We start from the raw sequence: 22,968 nt of genomic DNA on the forward strand, positions 1-22,968 counted from the left end.
AAAAATTAATGTGACCTTGACCTGACCTTCGCTACGCAACCCAAGGTCAAACTGATGTGATCAGTAAATACATTTTTTTAAACGCCACAACTTTTATCTGAAACATTTTTTTCTAAAATGCTTAGTTTTCGAGATATTTCACCGGTCCGGGACTTTTTGAACACCCTGTATAATGAATATATATTCGGTGAGTGTTAATAACATATTTGCTTGTACTAATACAAAATGTTTAAGTAAGAAAATATTTTCTTGAAACCTTAAGAAAACCTTAGTTTTTCTTGAAATGCAATTATTTATTGTATTCAAATAAAAGAATCTAGATTTTAACAAATATGTTAAAATATATTAGTACTCACCAAATAAATATTTTCTATTTTTCAGATATTTTTTCTCTGAATAGATGCGCTTTACATACAATAACATTGTCTATATTTGCAAAGTGCATCAATAATAGGAGTAATCGTTACTATTAATTAATCCTTTCAGCGAGACATTATTGATTGCAGTGCTACATTTGCAACTGAACCACCGGTTATAAGTATAGCATTTCGATGAAGAATATACTGGTTATACTTCAGATAGTGGTCATGTGCAAATACGTACAAACGTGTGATATACAGGGAGTTTAATATTACTATTTCTTAATATCGTGCAAATATCACGTAGAGAGGTCGGAGTCTATATTTAACCTTTTGAGACATGTTGAAGCAAAAGTAGGTAAGCGCATCGAGCATTCGCGAAAAGAGCGAGATAAAAAGCTTTTAACACGGCCTACGCCTGAAACAACTATCGGTGTAATCAACATCGTGTAGTTTCTCGCCGGCAGAGTTCGGGAAATTTGTATTACGACAAGATGCGCTTGTGATCGATGAGAGAAATTATATTTCGCCGTCTTTTCGCGTATTTCGAAGCTGAATTTTTCAGAACCATTGAAATCGCATTTTTTAAACATCGGATACTTTAGTAATTAAGGTGAGTAAAATATTCACCGGTCGCCAGTCGGCCCAGATTCGTAAATGATTCGCGTTTATAACGCGTTTATAACGCGCGTTATAAAGTAGCGCGCTTTTGTATAATTGCCTATCTGGGTGCTCATTTACATCTATTTATTATGACATTTAGCTTTTGCACGTGTTGCTTCGGGAAATGAGAGAGTGTACACATGAATACGGAATAAGAGATTCAATGGCACCCTATTATCGCGCCGTTGAATTTGCATTTTTAATTACTCTACGTAACGCAGTCTTTTTGATGCAGCGGGTGCTCGGACGCGTACTCGCGCGAATGCTTCATCATTTATCTCCCCATTTTCATACCGTGTACTATGCCTTATATATTCTACACAGGATGTCTCACAACCACCGTAAGATATTTTAGTAGCGTATTCTGAAGATAAAATAGAGTCAAAAATCCTAATACAAAAATGTTGAGACTACAATAGTTTTTAAATTATAACCGATCAAAGATTAATATCACGTAGAATACGCGCTCAGGCCCGTAGTTATATAATACATCGTTTTATTATTTGTTATCGACTTCACAGTTAATATTGATTTTTACTACACAGCTGATTCCTAAAAACATTAATAATTATTATTGTTAGAATTATCAAATTTAATAGTTTCACATTTGAGAAACAAGGATTTTATGCGTTTTTGACATAAAAAGTAATCATGAAAAATACGATTTATACGATTTCACTTCTCAAAAAACTTAAAAATATAAAAATAATAAATTATTTTCCATGATTATTTTTTATGTTAAAAACGCAAAAATCCTTGTTTTAAGTGTAGAACTATTAAATTTAATAATTCTAATAATAACAATAATAATTATTAATGTTTTCAGGAATCAGCTGTGTAGTAAAAATTAATATTAACTGTGAAGTCGACCCTTATAGAAATATCATACTAAGAATCATTGATAATTACTTATTTTCAGTATTAAAAATACTGGATAATAAGTAATTATCAATGATTCTTAGTATGATATTTCTATAAGGGTAGAACAAATGATAAAACGATGTGCGTACTGTATAATTACGGTTTGAGCGTGCAAATTCTATGCGATATTACTGGTAATCTTTGATCAGTTATAATTAAAAAACTAGTACTAGTAGTCTCGACTTGTAGTCTAGACTTGTAGTCTCGACATTTTTGTATTAAGATTTTTTACTCTACTTTATGTTCAGAATACGCTATAAAAATATCTTACGGTGGTTGTGAAACACCCTGTATATGAGCCCGGTTTCATTCGTATATTTTTGTTACTTATGCGATCGCATCTCCTTTTCGTAAATGACAACACACCGCGTGTTTTTCAAGCGTCTTTTTGCGCTCTTGTCTGTCTTAAGCGCAGCCAGAATTTTTATTTCCGCAAGGAAGAACTACTTGAGAAAATGTTCAAGTTATCTTACAGCTTACCTTTCTTTCTTTTTCTTCTGTTTTCCGTTGTCACAGCATCTCGTTTACGCTCCACCAAGTTTCGCGACCCAAGAAACCACGCTCGGCGATTGATTATTGTCGCCCATTTGCGGTGTCTCTCTCCTCTGTCTTCCTGCCTCTCTCTCTCTCTCTCTTTCTTTTTCTCTCTGTCTTTCTTTCCTTTCTTCCTCTTCCCTCTCTTTCTTTACCGATGAGCCAGATATTCGAATAAAAGCTGTATCAAAATTAACGAGCCATCCGTTTCCGACTAAGGTTTCACTTTCAAGCGATTGAGTTACATAGCAGCAAAGGTTAGCGCGTGTAATCCGAACTGCTAATCAACAAAGTGGCTCGATGAACCTGGAAATTTCAGGCGCCGTGCCGGGGAAGCCGTCGGCGTGGTTTTATTTTTATGCCAACACGTGTTGCGTACGCAGTGCCAGCGTACTAAGAAAACATGACGATAGCTAGGGCGGTTCGTTTCCTCGCGCCACGTTTCCCGCTTCGTCATTTCACTCTTGTCATCCTCCGCGGTGTAATGAAACCGCCCATTTCTAGAGACACGTATTGTCCGAATGGACGATTGCTTTCCCGACGACGTGGATCGTGTTATAGCGCAACGTTGATTATTCGGTCCAATTTCCATAAATTGGCCTCTGCATTACTTTTCCTCTGGTAGTTTACGAATTCACGAATACGCTCCGGATCACCGGCGTGTTTAATATATTGCGCTCTATATTGGAGTCGGTTGGTGTCGACTCGAATTATGCTCGCTCGGAATCAAGCTGCCTTTGCGTCTTCGCTCATTGGCGAAACGTGGGTCGCGTTGAGCCGACAGCACTGATGGATTAATCTCGGGAGTGTATCTTCTAGATATATATTCAACGCGAAATTAATAGCTTCAGCGCGGGCAACGGACGGATGGAAGAAAAATGAGAGGGAGGAAAAATCGTAGAAGAGAAAGAGAAATCTGGTTTCGGTTATTAATAAATCCGTGTAGCAACGCAATCGGATTCTGAATTGTCGAAGCGACAAGAGGAAATCAATGATTTTACATATAAAGTGAAGATGTCCGTCGCGTACTGACCGTTGAACAGTGAAATATCCTGTCCCACCACAATGCTCTTCAGATCCCTTTATGTATTTCTGGAAAAGCGCTTTAATATGTATTTCTGATGACGGGGAGACATTTCTATCTCACGGAATGATTCCTGTCCTTTTTGTTGCCACATTCGTCTTGCGTCCACGCCGTTCGTCGGTCTCGCCCGCGCAATCGCGTAATCTCATTGTATTCGTACTTTGTGTCTCCGTGTAAGAAAATTCCCTTTCACAGATACTCCCTTTGAACCGTCACGAGCTCCTTTGGAAAGTTCATTTCCAATTTATGTAGCCGGTATTTCTGTATCGTGATAAGTACCTGTGTGTGCGCGTAGAAAACCGATCGAATAGTGAAAGACTATCTCGAGGAGAAGTAGATCTGAATTTGAAATTTCAACAATTAATTGGAGCCAGAGGGACAGCCGGTGCATGAGAAGTGGTAGGGAAATTCGCTCGTTCCACGCAGTTATCGTCGCGTTGCGTACACGTACGAAAATCACCCGTGCGTCGCCACGGAGGATCGCTCATGAAAGATTTCAAAGTCGCTCACCTTGGCGGAATCCAATGCGAGGACGGGGACACTTGATCATCGTATGTCGCGAATCGATCTCGCGCTCATCCCAGCTTGCGCCCCGATCAGGTTCCTCCGGAGTTCTCTCGCGAGGGCGAACGCGCGCGCGGGAAGCTGCGTCGGGAGTCGCGAGAGAAGCACTGTTAAGCGACCTGCCCACTAAATCATCGACCGACCGACCGAAACTTTCGCTGCTTCTCTCTCTCTCTCGCCGACGGTCCCTCCGCTTTTCCTCTGCCGTTGATCCGCGGCGAGCACGAGGATCCGATGTTCGGCTCGTTTGCTCTCGTGAGCCTTCGGATGATGGGTCCTGGTGGTCGTCGGCCGCGGCGAGTCGTCGGCGATCCGCAGAGAGAGGCAGGAACAAACGATAGGCTCGTGAGTAGTAAATCACTGACGGCGACGGCGGCAGGACTCAGGGGAGACTCTCGACGATGTCGCTCGAGGGAGTGTCCTCCTCCTTCGGCATCACCTGTTGGTATCGCGCCCCGGTCACGGTTTTATATGGGGTGGCACGCTGGAAATGCAGCCGGAGCGGCGCGGCGGCTCGCGTCGTGACGCGCGTTTCACTGCGCATTCGCCGACAACAGATCGATGTGTTATATCGCGAAGCTTCTCTCCGCGGCATCCCCGGCAAGGAGGATAAGGATCCTCCGGCTCTCTCACCCTGCTTCTCTCCCGACGGTCGGTTACGAAGTCGATGCGCGTCCGCGCCGTTGTCAGCCGCGCTTACCCGCCGGTCATCCGCGATGCAACGATCGCGTGTCGAGTGCTGCCGTCGCGTCCAGGTAGCGTGCTAATGACAGTTAGCGGCTATTAGATAAAGTAGCTATTAAATGTCCCTCGACACGGTACGATCTGTATTTGATCACGGAAAGTAGCTGGAGAAAAAATTTTGATTTACGATATAAAGAGAGGAGAAGGGGTAAGAACATGTGTGGATCACTTTTTGTTTCAGACGAAAAAAATTAATATTTAATGAGATAATTTCATCGATAAGATGTGTTAGCAAATATATCTCTTATAATGTATTCATGTTTGTCAGGAAAGCGAACAAACCGTTCAAAGAGCACATTTTTTTAACATAATACAAGTGGCATTTTGGAAATAGGATGGTGGTATGAAGCAGGCATGAAAATAAAGAAATAATTTAATTTTTGTTATTATAAAATTGTTGATGTCAAAACAACTTTTTTTATTAAATTGCCTTTGAATGTAAAAAAACATAAATTAAAAATGAAAATGAAAATATTTCCTGCGTTTTTGTGTTATTTTGTGTTAAGAAAATTAAACTCAATAATTCAAATTACACAGGAATTCTTCAAGCTTATGAACAGAAAGCCTATGAAATAAAAATGTCACTTTTACTCTTCCTGCACGAGATGTGGTAATATGGACCACCTGTTTCATATAAAACACCTTGTTCCATGTTATTACCTATTCTTATTTTCCAAATAACCCAACATCTCAAAGTAGAAAAAGTTATTTCCAAACAACTAACTTTGTGATTTTGACGCTTAATCTTATTCTTAATCGACACATATATAAATAATATGTTAAATTTATCAATTAAGATGGGAAAAAATTTTGAATTTTACGCTATAAATAACATAGTATTGGCGCCAGATCCCTTTGGTGACCGATGAGGGCTCTAATCGTTAGGTTTAGTTGCTGGCAGATAATTGTTCAAGAAATCAGTCTTGCTTCATATTGCCATTTTTTGCTTTACTATACACATCGTAAATGCAAGTGTGTTATTTTGGATGATTTTTTTTCTACATATTTCTTATCGTTTTAAGTCATGTCAGTTAAGTGTATTAAATTATATTTTACTCATCTTGTTAGGTGACGTGATTTAAGATCGCAAGAAACGCGCAAAAGAAAGGTCAAATTACACGCTTTATGCGTTTAAAAATAACATACTTGGATTTGCAGCGTGGGCATAAATTTATATAATGGTTTGTGCTGTGATTGTAATAGAAATGCCAATTGTGTAGATGAGGAGAGATACACGAATACTTGACGTTTGATTTCTCGCGCGACCAAATATTTTCGTGTATGTTGGTTCAAGTCTGAGCTAATTATCGAGGTGATAGATCATGCTATCAACACTTCGGAATTATCGTAGTGAATAGTTATCATCACCATCGCTCTCTTTTTACGAGCGACCGTAAATAAGTCAGGCCTGTGGCGACATTAACATATCGATTCATCGTGCATTTTACGGCCCATTAGACGTCCACTAAATCTCGCGGAGTTTCTCGTTAGCACGCGCCTGCACGGCACGTTAGTCACGCTTTTCACTTTGCTTTCTAGGCTTTCGCCTAACGCGTGTGTTCGGTTTATTACCGCGAATAAAAAGAGCGCCGGAGAAAAGCGATTCCTCCTTTTTCTCTTAAGCATTTTTCGAGCGAGCGCGGCATCGTTAAACAGCGGGCGCGAGAAACGCGTAACGTGGACATGGATTGTTTAAGCGTTGGTCTGCTCTATTTTTTATTTCTTTTTTGGTTTACACAAAGGAAAAAAGACAGGATAAATTGTTAAAGTTGCGGTAAATGCGCGTGTAACAGTTTTACGGTTCATGTAAAAGTCTCACCGTGAAAGGCGTGAAAGAACTTGGTATTTTATTTATTTATCAGTGCGAATTCACTCCAGAGTATATTGTGGAACTCGATCGAGGCATGCGCTATTAATTGAAATTATTCAACGTTTTATCTAAGAATGCGTCTCCGAAAATCCGCGCAAATCGTTGTATGTCAGTGTTTTCGTGGACGTTGATCTATGGCGAACGCTCCTGAAATTTCTTTCTGTGTAGCTTTCACCAATCGATAATCGTGCTTTAACGAAAATATATGGCCGGTTCTGGATGTGTCAGCATTCTTGGCTGTAAAACTCGACTATCTTTTCTCATGAGACCGCCGTTACCTAGGATGCTATTAATTTCTATTAGATGTACTCTAGAAGCTAACCGCGCGCCACGCTACTTAGGACTATTTTTATCCATTTGAACGAACACCCGCTGTCGTTATTCCCAAGCGCAAATCTATCTAACCGCACAGCGGGAAATCGTGACAATCCAAGCGTAGAGTTTTCAAGCACGGGAACTTTGTTCCCGAGAATTTGAATATTCGCGTCCTTGTACATCGAGAGAAAAATATCTCAAAAATAAAAAGAATTCGGTGGGTACCAATTTATATATAATATATTTTCTTGTACTGATATAAAATATTCTTCAAATAGAGAGAAGGAATATACCATTTTCTTAAAATATTAATTTTATAAATACATTGAGAAAAAAATACTTGAAAAAATACATTTGTGGGAAAAAGATACTTGAGAAAAAACATATTAAAATATATGAAAAAAATACTTGAAAATTATTTGAAAATACTTGAAAAAATTCTAGAGAAAAGTACTTCAGAAAAAATATACAAAAATATATGAAAAAAAAAATACTTGAAAATTTATATCTAAGATATAAAGTTCATTCACACAGAACATTAAACTTTGTATGCCACAAATAAATTTTTAAGTATTTTTTCTCAGTGTCCTATTTTCTCAAAACTTTGGTTTGTCACATATATGAAAGCAATGGTTTAGACTAAATAAAAGAATCTAGATTTAATTAATTAACATGTTAGTACCTACCGAATAAATATCTTTAATTTTTTAGATATTTTTTTCTCGTCGTTTAATAGATCCTTTATCTTCTGGGGTATGTGTTCCGGGGAATGTTGAAATAAATGCACTCGTTAAGAGCTCTCGGGGCTGATTTTGTAAATAATATTTATTAGATAATGTATGCTTATGAGTATTAGGTAACATAATAATGTACTCTAGGGTCCTTCATAGAAGGCGTACAAATCATTGTTCCAGCAATGTCTTCTAGATTAACGTAGATAAAATCATCGCCGTTGCGATCGTCTTCGTCCGCTCTTCGCGAAACTCGCATCATCACGCGAAGTAATAATTTCTTTTTTCTCTTCTTTTTTTTTCTTTCTTTTTAATGACCGACGCGTAAAATCGAATCAGTGGTCTCCGTTGAGGCCGCAAGCGTATCATCTTGCGCGTTTATCTCGACCGGAGATTCCAAAATTTCCTAATCATTTATTAATAACTTGACCTATCGCGCCGTAAAATGGCGCGTGACTCGTGATATTCGCATAAGCTTTCATTCTCGCCTCCGAAATGTCTTTTCGAGTATATCTCGTTTTAAACGCTTACTTTACTCCCGTAACAATCCTCTGCTTCTCTCTTTACTTGTATTCAATTTGCTAAAAATTCAACAATCGTAATTGCCTACTAATGATAAGAAATTGAGTAAAAACGCTGCTGATCCACTAAAATGGCTTAGTTATAGTACGGTGTCGTAAAATTGAATTTCATAGAGCGGAGCAAGCGCGCCTAATTAATGTAAAGCGGTTTAATCGTGAACGGGTAAGTTACCTTATTAGCGCTTCGACTAGCCAATGCGCAAGTTTAAGGAGGAAGTCCTTTTGCAAACTCGATGAGGCGCTCCGACTTTAATCGTCCGCGAACATGAGAGCCCGCAATTAAATGCAACAGGATACCGATTCGTTTCGATTCGATTTTATTGCCGCGTTCTCGCGCGTCCACGACGATCGACTCGACGTTCTCCCGGATCACTTCTAACATCAAACAAACTGAAACTCCTAAAATTAGTTTATACACGAGATCTAGGTTTATCTTTCTCACTCTAACTAAAACTGCCCTCAAGTAAATGTATCACTTGTAAATATTTCCCTAAGTTTGCCGGGACCGGCGAGCGTACGCTCGAAAAACGCGCGGCCCGACTTCCTTTTAAAAAATTCTCAATTAGTTCATTCCTATTCTCTTTACACTCTCTTACGCACAATATTTCTCATTCATACATTTACATTGTTTTTCCTCTCTCTCTTTCCCTCTTTTTCCTTATGTACAGGATGCTCCAGTGGACCAGCGCCACTCTTTTCTCTGAGAATTCTTTGATCAGTTCGATAATTTCTTCAGTCGAAAATGTCGAAGCATCAATAGTACTTGAGTTATAAGCAATTGAAGAAGCGCAGAAGCTTTCTTGTGTTGATCAAATGTTGCGCTTGTTTCACTTTGCTAACGTCACATTAACAGAATCTCAAGCGTGGATTCAGTTGCAGTGGAGTGCCCAGTATCAAAAATTCAACATTCATACGGAGAAGGTGAATTCAAAATCAAAGAATCCGCAGAAGAAGAGGGTGGCGATAGCGTTGTGCGACATCCTATGTATATAGTATATATTTATCTGTTGTCATATAGATAATAGCAAGATTTAGTCTCATGCACGTGTTACGTCCGCAAGTACATCGATGTCTAATTTTGCATAGATATTAATGTAATCACGCACATACGTCGGTATATATTTATAGTTATGTTCATAGGATTTCCATGTCCATTTTGCTCTTTTTTTCTCAGATTCTCCTTTTTTCTCTCGTTCACACATTCTCTCTGCCTTTCTCTCTATGATTGTGTAGGTGTGTATCCGCGTATATATATATCCTATGAATTCTTAGGTAATAGGTATCAATAGTGTCTCTTGTTTATAGAGCGCGTGTGCGCGCGCGCGCGTTACGAATTATTTTATTAAAACTTTCTCTCTCTCTCTCTCTCTCTCTCTCTCTCTCTCTATTATCTCCATTTTCATAGTCTCTTTAATATCCGGTCATGCATTAATCCTCGTAACATTAAATGTATTATCATCTCGCAATTCTCTCTCGCGCGCGTTTTCGCTCTCGCTTTCTCTCTCTCTCTCGTTCGCTCGCTCGCTCGCTCCATCACGTAGTTAAATTTTTCTAAAAACTTTTACACACGCTGTATAAGTCATCGAACAGCTCGAGGCATCCTGCTGATTGTACTTGTAATTGTTGATAATGAAATTCCCTTTAACGTCTCTCCCACTCCGCCTCTCGCGTTCCCGAGTTTTCTCGCACAGAGCGATAAACGGCGACGCTCTTTAGAGTGGCGTCGCCGTTAAAGTGCTTCGGCTCAGTCGTCACTTTTTTTTATCTCTAGGATTCATCTCGAGCGTTCGACAAAGCGATAAATCGAGAATGCGAGCGTACGAAAGTTTCGCGTCGTATCTTGGCCGAAGTTCGTCGTGAGAAAATCTACAGTTACTTCCCGGTGTCTGCCATTGCGCTACTCCTCGCCTTTTCGCTCGGGCCAACTTGCACGACTTTAGCCGTTCCGAAGTGCGATTTGATCCCGCCGTTCAAAAGTCGATGACGATCGCTGTTATTTCGCCCCGAGAATCTTGCTGTCAGAGGTCGGCGAGAGTATACTTAAAATTATTATCGCGCGTAACGAAACGCTGGGCGAAACGAGTCTCCGCGCAACTTCTAGATCGCGGAAAATAGAAAACGCCTGACGAACTCGCATTACAGCAACTGATCCCTTTCTTGCGCTTGCATTATTGAGGGTGTCGGAAATGTACGACGTCCCCGCAGGAGTTTAACTTTTCAAACCGGTAACTTGGCTGAGATAACGGGCGAAATATCGCGGCTGGGCGCTAGCGTACCAATGTAAGTTTGTTTTCGCTGGCATTCTCGATATATCGACATCCGATCGCAAAACTTGTTTCGCGGATAAGTGCTGGGGAGTACATTATCATCGTCCGGCAAAGTGAAAAATCGTAGCTACGGTCAGAAACGTGCTGCGTTATGGTCTCTCGAGTGCAGTCGCTGAACTGATTCGTCGTTCCCCCTTGCCTGTTGTACGGCGTATCGCGAAACTACCTGTGTGTATTTCGGATAACGACGGGGCTGCGCTGTGCTCTCGCGCACAGAAATTGTTCTTTTTTTCTACAACGAAGTTCTCTCTCACGGAAGACGCATCACATCGCGATTATTCAAGTTTCAACGCAAAGCATATCGTGTGGTAGCCGCCAAATATCGTTCAAGTAAAAGCAGACGGAACTTTTAATTAAACAATATGATGTTATTTTCTCTGCTTAAGCTTTCACATACTCTCTCTCTCTCTCTCTCTCTCTCTCTCTCTCTCTCTCTATATATATATATATATATATATATATATATATCCCTCTCTTGCTCTCTCTCGCTCTTTCGCTCTCGGGTGTTTCACTCGTCATATATTTTCGCTTATAACTCAACGACTATCGATGCCTTATAACGTCAGAATCGCAAATATTTCGACATATTTTCTTCAATTCGGCCTTCGGTTAGCTAAGATTCGGTCACTGAAATATGTTCCGGCGGTTCTGGGACATCTTGTACACACGTACGTACATTAGTTACAGGTTGGATGTATATCTTATTTTACACACGCATTCCTTTGCCCAGTTAAACTTGCCCGTTGTGCGTTTAGACATGTCATTATTAATTGTATATAATATAGTAAGTATAATATTATATATATATATATATTAATCTGAATTTTTTCTAGGCAGTTGTGTGTTGTTTATATTATACACGTTAAGGTTTATAGCTAAGATTTCCCTTTGTCGTCTCGACCGTTGTCTTCCTTCTCTCGCGTCTCCTCCGATATTCTCCGGTCAAGTCGTTTTAGAAAAAATGGTTTCTACACATGCGTGGGTCGATCGCCCTACTTCTTAGGTTTTACAAAAATGAACACGTTGATCTATCGAAAGAATAACGATCGAGCTGTTCGAGAAGAGAACGTCCATGTCCGGGATTCTGCTTGTCTCAATTTTATTCTCTCCGTGCCTTGTCGAGCAATCGCTGTGTAATGTATGTGTATATATATATATATATATATATATATATATATATATATATATATATATATAAAATCTCATAGAGAAATAATCACTATAAATTATGGTCAATAAAACTATTTCTTAAATTAAATTTTACTACAATATTAGTGATAACAACTTTATATGCATGTTCCTATTACCATTTTCGTGTTAGAATAACCAAAAGATATGGTTAGGTTCAAAAGTAGCTATAATTTTAATTGGATCAATCATTGTCTTTTCTTTCTCATTGTAAGGCGAGAAATATTTGTCAGTTTGTGACGAAATGAAGTCGAGAAGTGTGGATTGTCGAAACGATACGAGGCGCGAGTGATGCATCGATAAGATTCATCTCTCGCTGACAAATAATTGACATCAGTCGGATACGATTGTTGTTACGTCCTCCGTCTCGAAGCGCTCGAAATTATTCCGGTTTTTGACAATATGTCTTTTCTCTCTCGTCTCGTTCGCTCGCATGCTGAACGCTGCACATTATTTTCGCTATAATCATCGTTCGCTCTTTCGCGCGTGATCACTCATACACACTTCAAAATGATTATCTAGGTTTTCCCTCGATTCGGGTCGGCTCGTATAGTATTTGTCTCGGCGTCTACTCACGTCTTGGCGCGAGCGGGAAGGTCTCGTAAATGATTTATAAAGAATAACCGTGACGATCGTTTGGTTTATCTAAACGTGGTTTCTCATTACGGAGACGCTACGGAAAGAGCGGTTTACGTGTGTGTGTGTGTATATGTGTCCCGTGTATGTCCTGACGTCCTAATTGGTGGTATTGAGCAAAGTACCGTAATTACGTACTCGTTAGACTTACTCCATACGAATTAAAAATTATGCGTATCTTCCTATTGGTCGTTTATGCTACTTAATAGTAGACTATCTGGCGGTTACCTGCGTTTATTGCTGCTAAAATGTATGTAAAGGGGAGCTGCGTCTCGCTAGTACGGTTATTGATTAATCGTAAACTTTTATTTCTTTTTTTTGTTTATTTTGACAATTTTCAGTGTATTTGCTAGAGATTTCTCGGAATAGAGATGCATACTGATAACGTTACTTCGAGAGAAAAAGGAATTCGCATTTTCGCACGGATCGAAATCCGAATGTGTTGCCGCGGGGAAAAGTATAGCCAACGATATATATATATTTTTTTTACGAATTAACAGCTATACAAGCACTTTTTAACTCGCGTTTCTCTTCTTGCAAAAAAGTGTTCCGCGTCGAAATTCTAATTATCCAACAGTTTGCGCGGACGAAGATTCCGTCGCTCGTGAAATAGCGCCGCGAATTGTTGAAGGCATCGGTTCGTGTTCTCTCACGAGATGCGTGTGCATTTGTGGGTATATGTGTGTGTGAGTGAGCGAGTGTGTACGTGTGTGTTTTCGTTAAATCGTTCGCGATTTTCAACTGTGTACCTAAAAATTTCTCGCAAATGTACGGTCCGCGATAAACTCTACGCTATACTTCTCGTCGTTTCCGCTACGGATCCTGCGCTTGGATGCCGCTATCGTTCAACGCAATATTACAAAGTCGTAATCGGAAAATCTCGGCGTATCGACAGAATGTCTCGTTCTCGCGCGATGTCTCGCGATTTATTCGATTAAGGCGGTACGATGGTCGGCTGAGAGATTTCGCGGAATATTGGTAACGTCGGGATGAAATATGTCCTTTAAAGTTTTCGCGGCGAACTTATGCTACGAAGTCATATATAGTTACGGGATTCTGTGTAATAGTGCACAGATATATGGATAAAGAGCGGGAAAGTGGGGGGATGCGAAGCAAAGTTAGCATCTCGGAAATAGCTCTGTCTATGTGCTTTATGACTTTTTTCCACTTTAATCACAATACGAATGTTTGAAATCACGGTTCCTGCACTGAGAAAAATAAGCAATTGGGAAATCGACAAAATCGGCAGTCACTCGTCTTCAATAAAATGTATCTATTGGACAAATTACGCGTCAATGCAACAGTATAAGTCGATACGGTTATTGACCAAATTGCGATTATTGAATCAATTGACAACTCATTGCAGTAACTATATAATTCATTCAATCGCACTGAAAAAAAATATCTGATATTTTTAATTGTGATCACGTTGGTAAATAATTACTGTAAATTATCGTCAAGATTTTTATCCATAATTTATAGTAATTTAAAAAAATTTTTTTCTTGCATTTGCGAGAGAAATTTATTTAATTTTTTTCATTTAATATCTTTAACTAAAAATTTGTTTCCCTGAGTTCTATTGTAATGTTAGTAATAATAATCTTATGTGCATATTACTACCGCCATTATTCGTGTTGGAATAATTAAAAAGTATGGTTGGAACAAAAAATATTTATAATTTTAATTAGATCAACTATTTTACCTCTCAGTGCGATTTAAACTTTCGCTCGGACGAATTTTGTCCGTTCAAGCAAAATCTCATTAATTCAACCGCTGTATTCCTCAATGAGATTCGAATGCAAAGATCGGCTCGGCAATGTTCGTGCGATGATATAAGTTGAAACCAACTATTATCGCTTTAATGAATCGTCGAGTGTATCGCGTGATTTTCTTCGGCGACACATTTCCTCTCCTCAGCGACATGCCTTGATTTCTTTTTTTTCTTTTTTTTTTAATGTGGAAGCACAAAACGTCTCATGAGGCTCGTGGAAAATATCACAGCCCTAGGCGGGGAAGGGGAGAAAGGGGATGGGGAAGGGACGATGCGTAACTGTTCGTCCAGTAATAAGTTGTTCGTCGTGTGATTATTTTGAAAGTGGCGGGAGTCCAAGTTCGCGACGCGCATTCAATTCCAGAATACAAACTCCCGCGTGTGTGCCCGTGAACTCTCTGTAAATTCTATTTCTGAAAATCGTTGCGCGCCATTTTCAAAATAAACGGCTCGCGTCGGCGATAACTTTCGAAGAATACAGATCGCGTTTCGCTTTACGTGTGATTTGTTAGATCAACATTCGTTCACACGGAGCATTCGCGCGAGGGAGGACGGGACGGGGCGGGGACCAGAAAGAGGGAGGCAGGGAGCGTGTTGAACGGAACGACGTTTCGTGAAATCAGGGATGCGGTAAACACGGCGGTGGAACTCGAGCAATTGTGCGCAAAGTACGATCGATCACGCCTCGGGAAGCTCGTCTATGCGGATATGTGAGGATGTTTCGGTTTCCCGACGCGCGACAGGTAGGTATCGATCTATCGAATTCCGTGCCGTCGCGCGACCGTCAGATCGTCGATCGAAGATTCGGTGCTTCGCGTACGTTTTTGTGAGTGGGGTATCGCAGGTATGAGACCCGAGTCCTCGCAGAGAATCCAGTATGCGTAAGCGTGGCTTGTTGGCAGTGTTCAACATCGGCAACGAGTCGACTCGCGCGCGCGCGCGTTACCACACGCACCCGTGAGCGTGTCGTGACCCAACAGCGGGGAACAATTGTCGCAAACACCGCGTGCCAAGTGGATCTCAAGACTGGCCGATATTCTTCAGCAAGCGGGTTCAGTCGAAAGCGCAAAGTGTTATCTATCAGAAGCGTGCATCTTGCGGAAAACGATGTTAAATCCCTTTATACTTTTTTTTTCTCTTTTCTTCCTTTTTTTTTACGAAGTAGTCGAAGTCGATATTCGAAAGACGAAATTCGATTCGTTGCGTTAGTATCAATTACAGAAGCTAGTCATAGAACGAGATTTGCCGTTTGTTCTCTTTATTGACACGTGGGAGCTATTTTCGAGGCTTCAGCGAGTCGCCAGAAATTTGGTATTCTTTCTAGCACTATCTCTCTCAATAATCTCTCAATTATCTCCTTAGTGATTTCTTGAAATTCACACACCATAAGCGCACTTGTCCGATTCGACGTTTATATACAGGGCGTTTCAAAACTACGCTGACAAACACCGCTGCGGATTCATTGAATAGTACGGAATCACTCCTTCTTAAGTGTATATATTGTCGAAATATTAATAACCTTTCTATTGTGGTTAGATATGAATAATCTCTCTCGCGAAGTATCTTTGGAGGATACAGACGAGCCACTAAAAGTTACGTTATGCAATGTTGCAAGTGAAGAAAGTGTAAGAAACTTGATATTTGACTGTATTTTCGTTTGGAAAAACTCAACTCACGGAATGACGAAAGACTTCATAGCTATAAGTTTGTCGAAGAGTTGAGAAAAACTCTGTATACCTCGCTTTTACGAGCATCCGCGAGCACAGATCGATACTGAGCCGCATAAAAATTTCCCAAGATTTTCTCAGATACAGCATAGATTCTGATTAGAATGTCTGAATTTCTTTCAACTGATAGTAATTGAAAACATTTCATTTTTGTCCTAACAATAGATCCTCTATCTACAATCAGAACAGAAATGTTACAAGAATTCGCGCTTTTTTCAGTCGGTAATGTCAGTATATTTTTGTGGTAACAAACGGAGAATTTCATTTTCATACCAATTATTGTTTTAATAGAATAAAATATAAAAAAAAAATATTTTTAACCTTAGAGTTCTGAACGTATAGGTAAAATTTGTTCAGATTAACCTTTCAAACGTTACTGTTCTTACAAATATATGTTTTGTTTTTTATTATAACTTTTTTCAATTTTATTGAGTCGCAACAATGTTAATAAATTCATATTTCTCGATGTATTTTACGCTGATTAAAAAAAGCATTAAATTTTGATAACTTTTACGGAAGCGAATAAAAATGCATTGTGTTTTCTTGTGTTTAGAATTTAACACTTTGAACATTCTTTCCGAGTAAGAAAATTATTCGGAAAGTGTTACCATATTTTCTTTTGTCTAATGTAAGATGAAGATACGGGGTTAGAGAAAATGCGAGGGAAACTTTGAATTTCGAAATATTACATTTCTACCCAGAATCCATAACTCTATTTTGGGAAATCGGATTAGATCCCAATTAAATTTAAGAAATTTTCTATGCGGATAAAAACGAAAAGGTGCGAGCTCCACCGAAAGATTTTTCCGGAGATATGATTTCGCTCGGAAAAGGAAGTACACGCGAGCGCGAGCAAAGATGAGTTCGTTTACGAGGAACGCAAGCGGTACAAACGTCTATTAATCCGTCACGCAATCCGTAGAACTGCAGTTCCTGTCTATCATGGGAATGAATCCAAACGTTTCGCGGGATTCCGGGACATTGTGATACGGTACTATCGTTAATTCGTCTAAAAATTATAAAAGTACAATTTATCTCTTCTTCGGCTGGTGCATAACGCTGGCGTTGTTCACGTTCTTTTTCCACTGGTCGAAAATATAAAGAACGATATAATCGTAACGCCTGAGAGATGTGATAATAATTGTCCTGCATTCTCGAACGTGCGGTTTCGGCTTCAGTCCCGAGCACGTTTCACAAGTTTCATAGGATTGATCACATACGGTGTCGTCGTGTGACCTGTCCGCACATTTAGCGCTAAATGTGGCCGCCTGTTTCCGAATTTCATTAGTCTAGCGCGAAAATTGCGTCGATGTGAACGTGATATGAGAATCAGGCTGCCACAGTTGGAAGTAAATGCGCGTCAACAATGATGAGTTTTTGCCTCTTCTTGGGAGGCTTTCTCGAGGATCCTTCCGATCGCCTTCGCGATCAGCGAAATAAGTTGGACAACAAGCTGAGGACGTAGTAATGCACTTTCGTGGACTAATCCGCATGGTCGGATAATTGCATCTGAAAGCGGGAATTACGAGATCGTGTCGTTAGACTTTCGTGTTTCGCGATTATCGCTTGGTACAAGTTACAATGTATAGCGTGGCGGGTCTAAAGCACACTTATGCCTCAGTGTATCGCTCGTGACGTGAAATAATGCTCAAACCGGATGTCCGGATGCGTGAAGCGAAATTTTAATTTGGGTCTGGACGGAAACGCCTGACAAACGATCGCAAAATGTGATACCGAATAATTCACAAGCACGGAAACAGTTGGGAGAACAGTCGTTAATCTTTCGTTAGTATTATGAGACTTTGCGAATTCATGGCCAATATTGCGAAATGAAGCGGCGCATGCTCATACAACGGGAGAATGATCATTTCTCAAACGTAACACATCTTAATCGCGAGCGCGATTTATGGTCGCGGCGTTGATCTTGAGATTCTTCCAAGCGACGTCGGAAGCGGACGAACGGGCTCGTCCCAAAGGTGTCTCTGAAGGATCCTCGACGCCATTAATTTCGAAAGACCGGTCGCATTCCCGCGCTAAATCTTCGTCACTCGTTAAGGCGCGACGGAGTCCCTGAAGTAGTCGGCAGTTTCTTTCGGTGTGAATCGCTCTCTCTTTCTCTCTGTTTCTCTTTGCCGTTGCCCGGCGAGTGTCTGATGTGTGGAGGCTTTCTTTTTTCGGAAGGATCCTTTGGCGATTCGGGATACGCGTGCTCACAGGCTCCCGTAATACCGCGCCACTCGCAGGATCTTCGGCGATCGCGCAAAGTCGAGAAGTCCCGGTGTGAGTGTCCGCAAAGAGGATCAGGACGCTCCGTAGACGCAGGCAGAGTTATCCGGCGGGCTGATCTTCTCCACGGGTAACACCGCCGCCCTGTGCCACTCGTCGCGAACCTGTTATCAGAAAAGACAATGATCGCATACGTGACGCGGCTGGGTAACGGGGAACCAGACGCGATAAGATCTTGCTGGGCTCGATATTACCGCTGGGTACTTCCTACCAAAAGGTACCGAGATCAAATTCTATGGAAAGGAAGTTACAAGTTGCAAACTCGACTTGTGTTACGCGCGTGACTAGTCTAGACCGCAGGATACCCTGCAGGATACCCTGCAGACACCGCAGATAGCGTCCCGTAGAATTCGTGCATTATCAGTCGCCAATATACGCTAATGTGTACTTGCCGAGCGTTTTTACTATTTTCTGAATTACGCTGTATTTATTTCAGTACTTTCAGTATTATTACGTTCGGAAGTAGATCGAATTAAAATTTTGCTTGCACATCGAACCTGAAATTTCTATTGAATTTTATATTATGATAGAATTTATGTGCCCAACAATTCTGCGTGTCAATAGATAATTACGGTTAAAAAAAAATACCAATATCTGGACACGTATACTTAGAAAAAAACATGGTAATAGCAACTTATAGGAAAAAATTGTAATGCGTACAATTGGAATAAACAATTTGGTAGTTATTGCAACTAAAGTTTTAATTACTTACTAAAAATAACTCTGTACATAAAATAACTATAATAACTATAATAATTATATTTAACAAAATATTAATAAACTATTAAATAGTTTATTCCAACTATATTCACTGTAAAAAATGTTGCGTAAACACAGTACGTAAACAAATGTTCCAAAAAGTCCACTCTAAATTTTGTGTCGAAAATAACTCATTTATATGTTCATTTTGTGTTATTTATATTATATACTAGTCTATACATAATGTAAATAACACCCGAATGAACATATGAATGAGTTATTTTTGATACAAAATTTAGAGTGGACTTTTTGGAACATTTGTTTACGTACTGTGTACGCAAGATTTTTTACAGTGTATATTTATTTATTGAATTTTAAGTGAACTCAGGGAGGAGAATATGTTCTCATTCTCGGTAAATTCATCGAACGTCCGTAAAAATCGGAAGCATTTCATGTAATAAATGATTTGGCGTGTCGGGAAATATATGCCTACATCTTGGCATCTCCTATATCCTCCGGTCCTAGCTTTCTTGCATCCTGGCTGCTTCATCACTGCGGATACTCACTCGTGGCACTGACACCGGCGTAGATACGATTCGATCGGGGAAACGCACTTTAAATAACGTGATGTCGACGAGAGTCCGATTGAATATTTCAAGGGTCAACGAAATTTTATTTTAATCAACCGGCGGGAATTGTAATTGACGCGTAAATACACGTCACGTCATTAGTGACGTAATGGAATATTCGGTTACAGAAAAGCACGTAATACGCGAGACAAAAGATAAAAAAGTCAAGTCTAACATCTGTCGTCGCGTCATTCAAACTTACTTTCTTAAAGTGTAAATGAGTGAAAAATGTTTCTTGATCAGTAGATTTAGTAAAGAAAAAAAGTATTTCACTTGTATATAATCTGTGAATATTCATTGATTTTGATGGAAACATTCCTACTTTACTCTTCTATTTTATATTTCATTGATTTCGATCAGTGAGGTTTCATTGCAAAATCTGTAGTACACATTCGTTATATGCTGCGGCAAACCCAACTTTCTGCATTTGTGGCGATGGAATTAACGGCTTCTATACGATTCGCGTGCAATAATACTGTCTGTGCTTGCAAATGGCAAATAATAGGAACAGTCGTTGGTATTAACTGATCCTTTCAGCGTGGTTTAATGACTATACAGTGCTAAATTCATAACTGAATTATCAGTTACAAATGTAGCTTTTAATGGAGAATACATTGATTATATATAGGATTCTAATAATATTTTTCATTTCCGATTAGAGTATTTTTGTTCAAACGCATCGCATATTTTTGTATCATAACTGTTGGTTTTGAGAAAACTCAGCAACTCAACCATATTAAATGCAACGGTAAGTATATACATATACTATTATCCTTATATTTAATATGACTGGATTTTTGAGCTTTTTCACAAAACCAAGAATCATGATACAAAAATATGTTGATAAGATGTAGAATACCAAAATACCCCAGCCGGAAATAACAGACATTATTGGAGTTCTGTGTATTCTAAAGCATTTATATCTCGATATTCCCCATTGATCCTTCGAATTCGATAGAATTTTGCGAGGTTAATGGTAGAATCACATTTTCGACTCGGGAAGTTTTTAATTTAATAAGAATTAGCGCCAGTGAAGATATTATCGGTACACATTATCAATTGTCAAGTTCCGTTAATTCCTCTTTCAATTCAAACAACGAAAAGTGAATTCCAACAATAAAAATCGAAAACGAGCAATTCCAAGTTCTAATGCGTTTAATTACGTTGGCGCGCGCGTGACGAAGAGTGATAAAACTTTCACAGCCGTCCAATAGCGCCGATAAATTTAACGTGGGCGATTAATCGCAATCAGATACCTTGAATTACGGGGTACAGCGTCGGGGAGCTCACTCGCAATCGGGATTACGTGTTTTGTTCGAGCAATTAGAATGCTTTCTGTTTACAACGTCGTAAACGAAATCGTAAAAAGAATGCATCCAATAAAAAATAAGCAATGTACCTGCTCGACTTTCGCGAATACCCTCAGCAAGTTAAGGCCGGCCAATTTCTTAATGTCCTCCTCCGTCCAGGAAGGATCCTCCAGTAAGGTGGCCAATAATTGCGGATATCTCGAGACATCTTCCAAGCCAGTGGGAGTGCTGTGAAAGGGACGAGACTCGCGGAAGTCAGATGATCTTCTTAGTTCGCTGATCTCGAGTCGGTATTCAGAAAACGACATAGCTCGCGTGATTATCGCAATAAATATCGTTTGACGGACTATTTCCTTTTTTGTTTTAGAGCGTTATAATTATGCGCTGACCAGACAATTGTTTGTTCTCAGAGCGATATAAATTGCATCTTTGATTGGCGTAACTTTGTTAATTGTAACCGTTATCGCAGACGCGGACTAAATTGGCCGTATGTGGCAATGTCGTTTCTGAATGTACGCCTCGTGAGAGAATACAGCGCACACAGAGAGACAGTAAGGAATAATTACAAATTTATTCCGTCGAAACCCGCTCCGATCCCGACGTGATCGATCCCTGCCACCTTTCGAATGTGATTGATGTGCGCTGAAACAGAGTATAGAGCTGTGATTATCTCGTCGTGGTAGCGACGTCGAAATGGCTAACGTTTCATTACACTGAGAGACAAAAATATTTAAGAATCAAAAAAATATTTAAGAATCAAAAAAATATTTAAGAATCAAAAAAATATTTATTCAAGGGATACGTTAATAACATATTTGCTTATATTAATATGAAATATTTTCCAGATAAGTAAATACACATTTTCTCAAAATCTTAACTTTTGAAAGCAGTTTATTTTATTTAAATAAAAGAATGTGAATTTGGAAGTATATATGTGTGTGTGTTATTAGTATAAACCGCGAATAAACATTTTTTTCTTAGCATATAAATACCTGCAGACCTAAACTAAGAAAATAGACAATACCAATTTCTCGTAAGAATAACAGATAAATTAAGATGAATTTTCGAATTCTCGCGAAGTCTATTCTATGTGTGAGAAATTTTTACGTTTCGTTCGTGGAATATTGGGTAAATTTATTTTCCATATCGACTTTAAACATGAAGTTTGCAAAGACAGGTTTTGCATCGTAAAATAACAGAGTACGGTAATTGCGTCTGTCGCGTGCAATATCGATACAGTATAATTCGCTTCCGTGCGGCATGGCTTAGCGCAGCATCGCGAATAGCGTTCTACGTACCAATAACGTCTTTTATGGTAGCGGTGCTGTTGCACGTTATGAAGTAGGTATAAAAAGGGACCATCGCCACTCCGCCATTCTTAGCCTGCAAACAGATACATTAATGTCATACGCCTCGCGATCGTATTTCTCTCCATCCTTAAATGTGCGATACGAAAATACGTTGTAGCGACATCACGCTGTGTGTAGTAAAGTTACAATATAAATTATCCAACTGGTAGAGTATTTCGCGAGAGTACATCAGTTGTTCGAGAGCTCAATGGTTATTCAACGGGAATTTTTCTATATAGATAGATAACATTAATATTTTCGTGTGACAATTATACGTAGCCAAATGATATCCTTAGTGTTTTCTCCGTGAATTATTAGTTTCGTTTATCACAAGCTCGAGTAATTTTCTTGTTAACGGAAGACACGGGACATTATCTCGAGGAGACATCGCGGTACAGTTCAGAAACGCTAATCTCCGCTCGATCAAGCGCTCCTTTTTATCACTTGGCGGAAGCTATCGGAGAAACTGTGCCAAGGGACACACAGTGCGCATAGATCGCCGTCTATTCGACACCTAACGTAGCTTAAACTACACGGGCAATGTTAATTAGGGCAGCAGGACGGCGCGGTTAATAACACGTTACCGGACAAGCCATCCGGCTTAGATCGCTGTTACTCATCCTCTCGTTCTGCGGGTATAATTAAGGCAGTATTGATCGCGGACCGGAAGAGAGTGAAGT

At 39.6% G+C, this 22,968-nt stretch overlaps 2 protein-coding genes across 3 annotated transcripts in view; both read right to left on the bottom strand.

Annotated features, from left to right (window-relative positions):
• LOC116852577 overlaps window positions 1-4,622 on the bottom strand; it is a 20,004-nt gene extending 15,382 nt beyond the window's left edge. The window contains exon 1 of one of the 2 annotated variants that reach the window (XM_032833079.1): window positions 2,424-4,622. The gene's annotated coding sequence lies outside the window, so the exon portion shown is untranslated. The remainder of the gene's footprint in view (window positions 1-2,423) is intronic. The other variant, XM_032833081.1, reaches the window with a different exon arrangement.
• A 3,250-nt stretch (window positions 4,623-7,872) lies between these two features.
• Window positions 7,873-22,968, bottom strand: part of LOC116852576 (dipeptidase 1-like) — a gene marked incomplete at its 5' end in the record, with an annotated part of 148,808 nt that continues 133,712 nt past the window's right edge. The window contains 4 exons of the mRNA XM_032833078.1: window positions 7,873-18,405; window positions 21,029-21,167; window positions 21,506-21,581; window positions 22,238-22,322. Coding sequence (XP_032688969.1) covers window positions 18,316-18,405; window positions 21,029-21,167; window positions 21,506-21,581; window positions 22,238-22,322 — 390 coding nt within the window. The remainder of the gene's footprint in view (window positions 18,406-21,028; window positions 21,168-21,505; window positions 21,582-22,237; window positions 22,323-22,968) is intronic.

This window comes from Odontomachus brunneus, unplaced genomic scaffold (assembly GCF_010583005.1).
Source record: "Odontomachus brunneus isolate Ranch 3 - 2012 unplaced genomic scaffold, Obru_v1 Obru_scaffold_235, whole genome shotgun sequence".
NCBI classification, from domain to species: Eukaryota; Metazoa; Arthropoda; class Insecta; order Hymenoptera; family Formicidae; genus Odontomachus; species Odontomachus brunneus.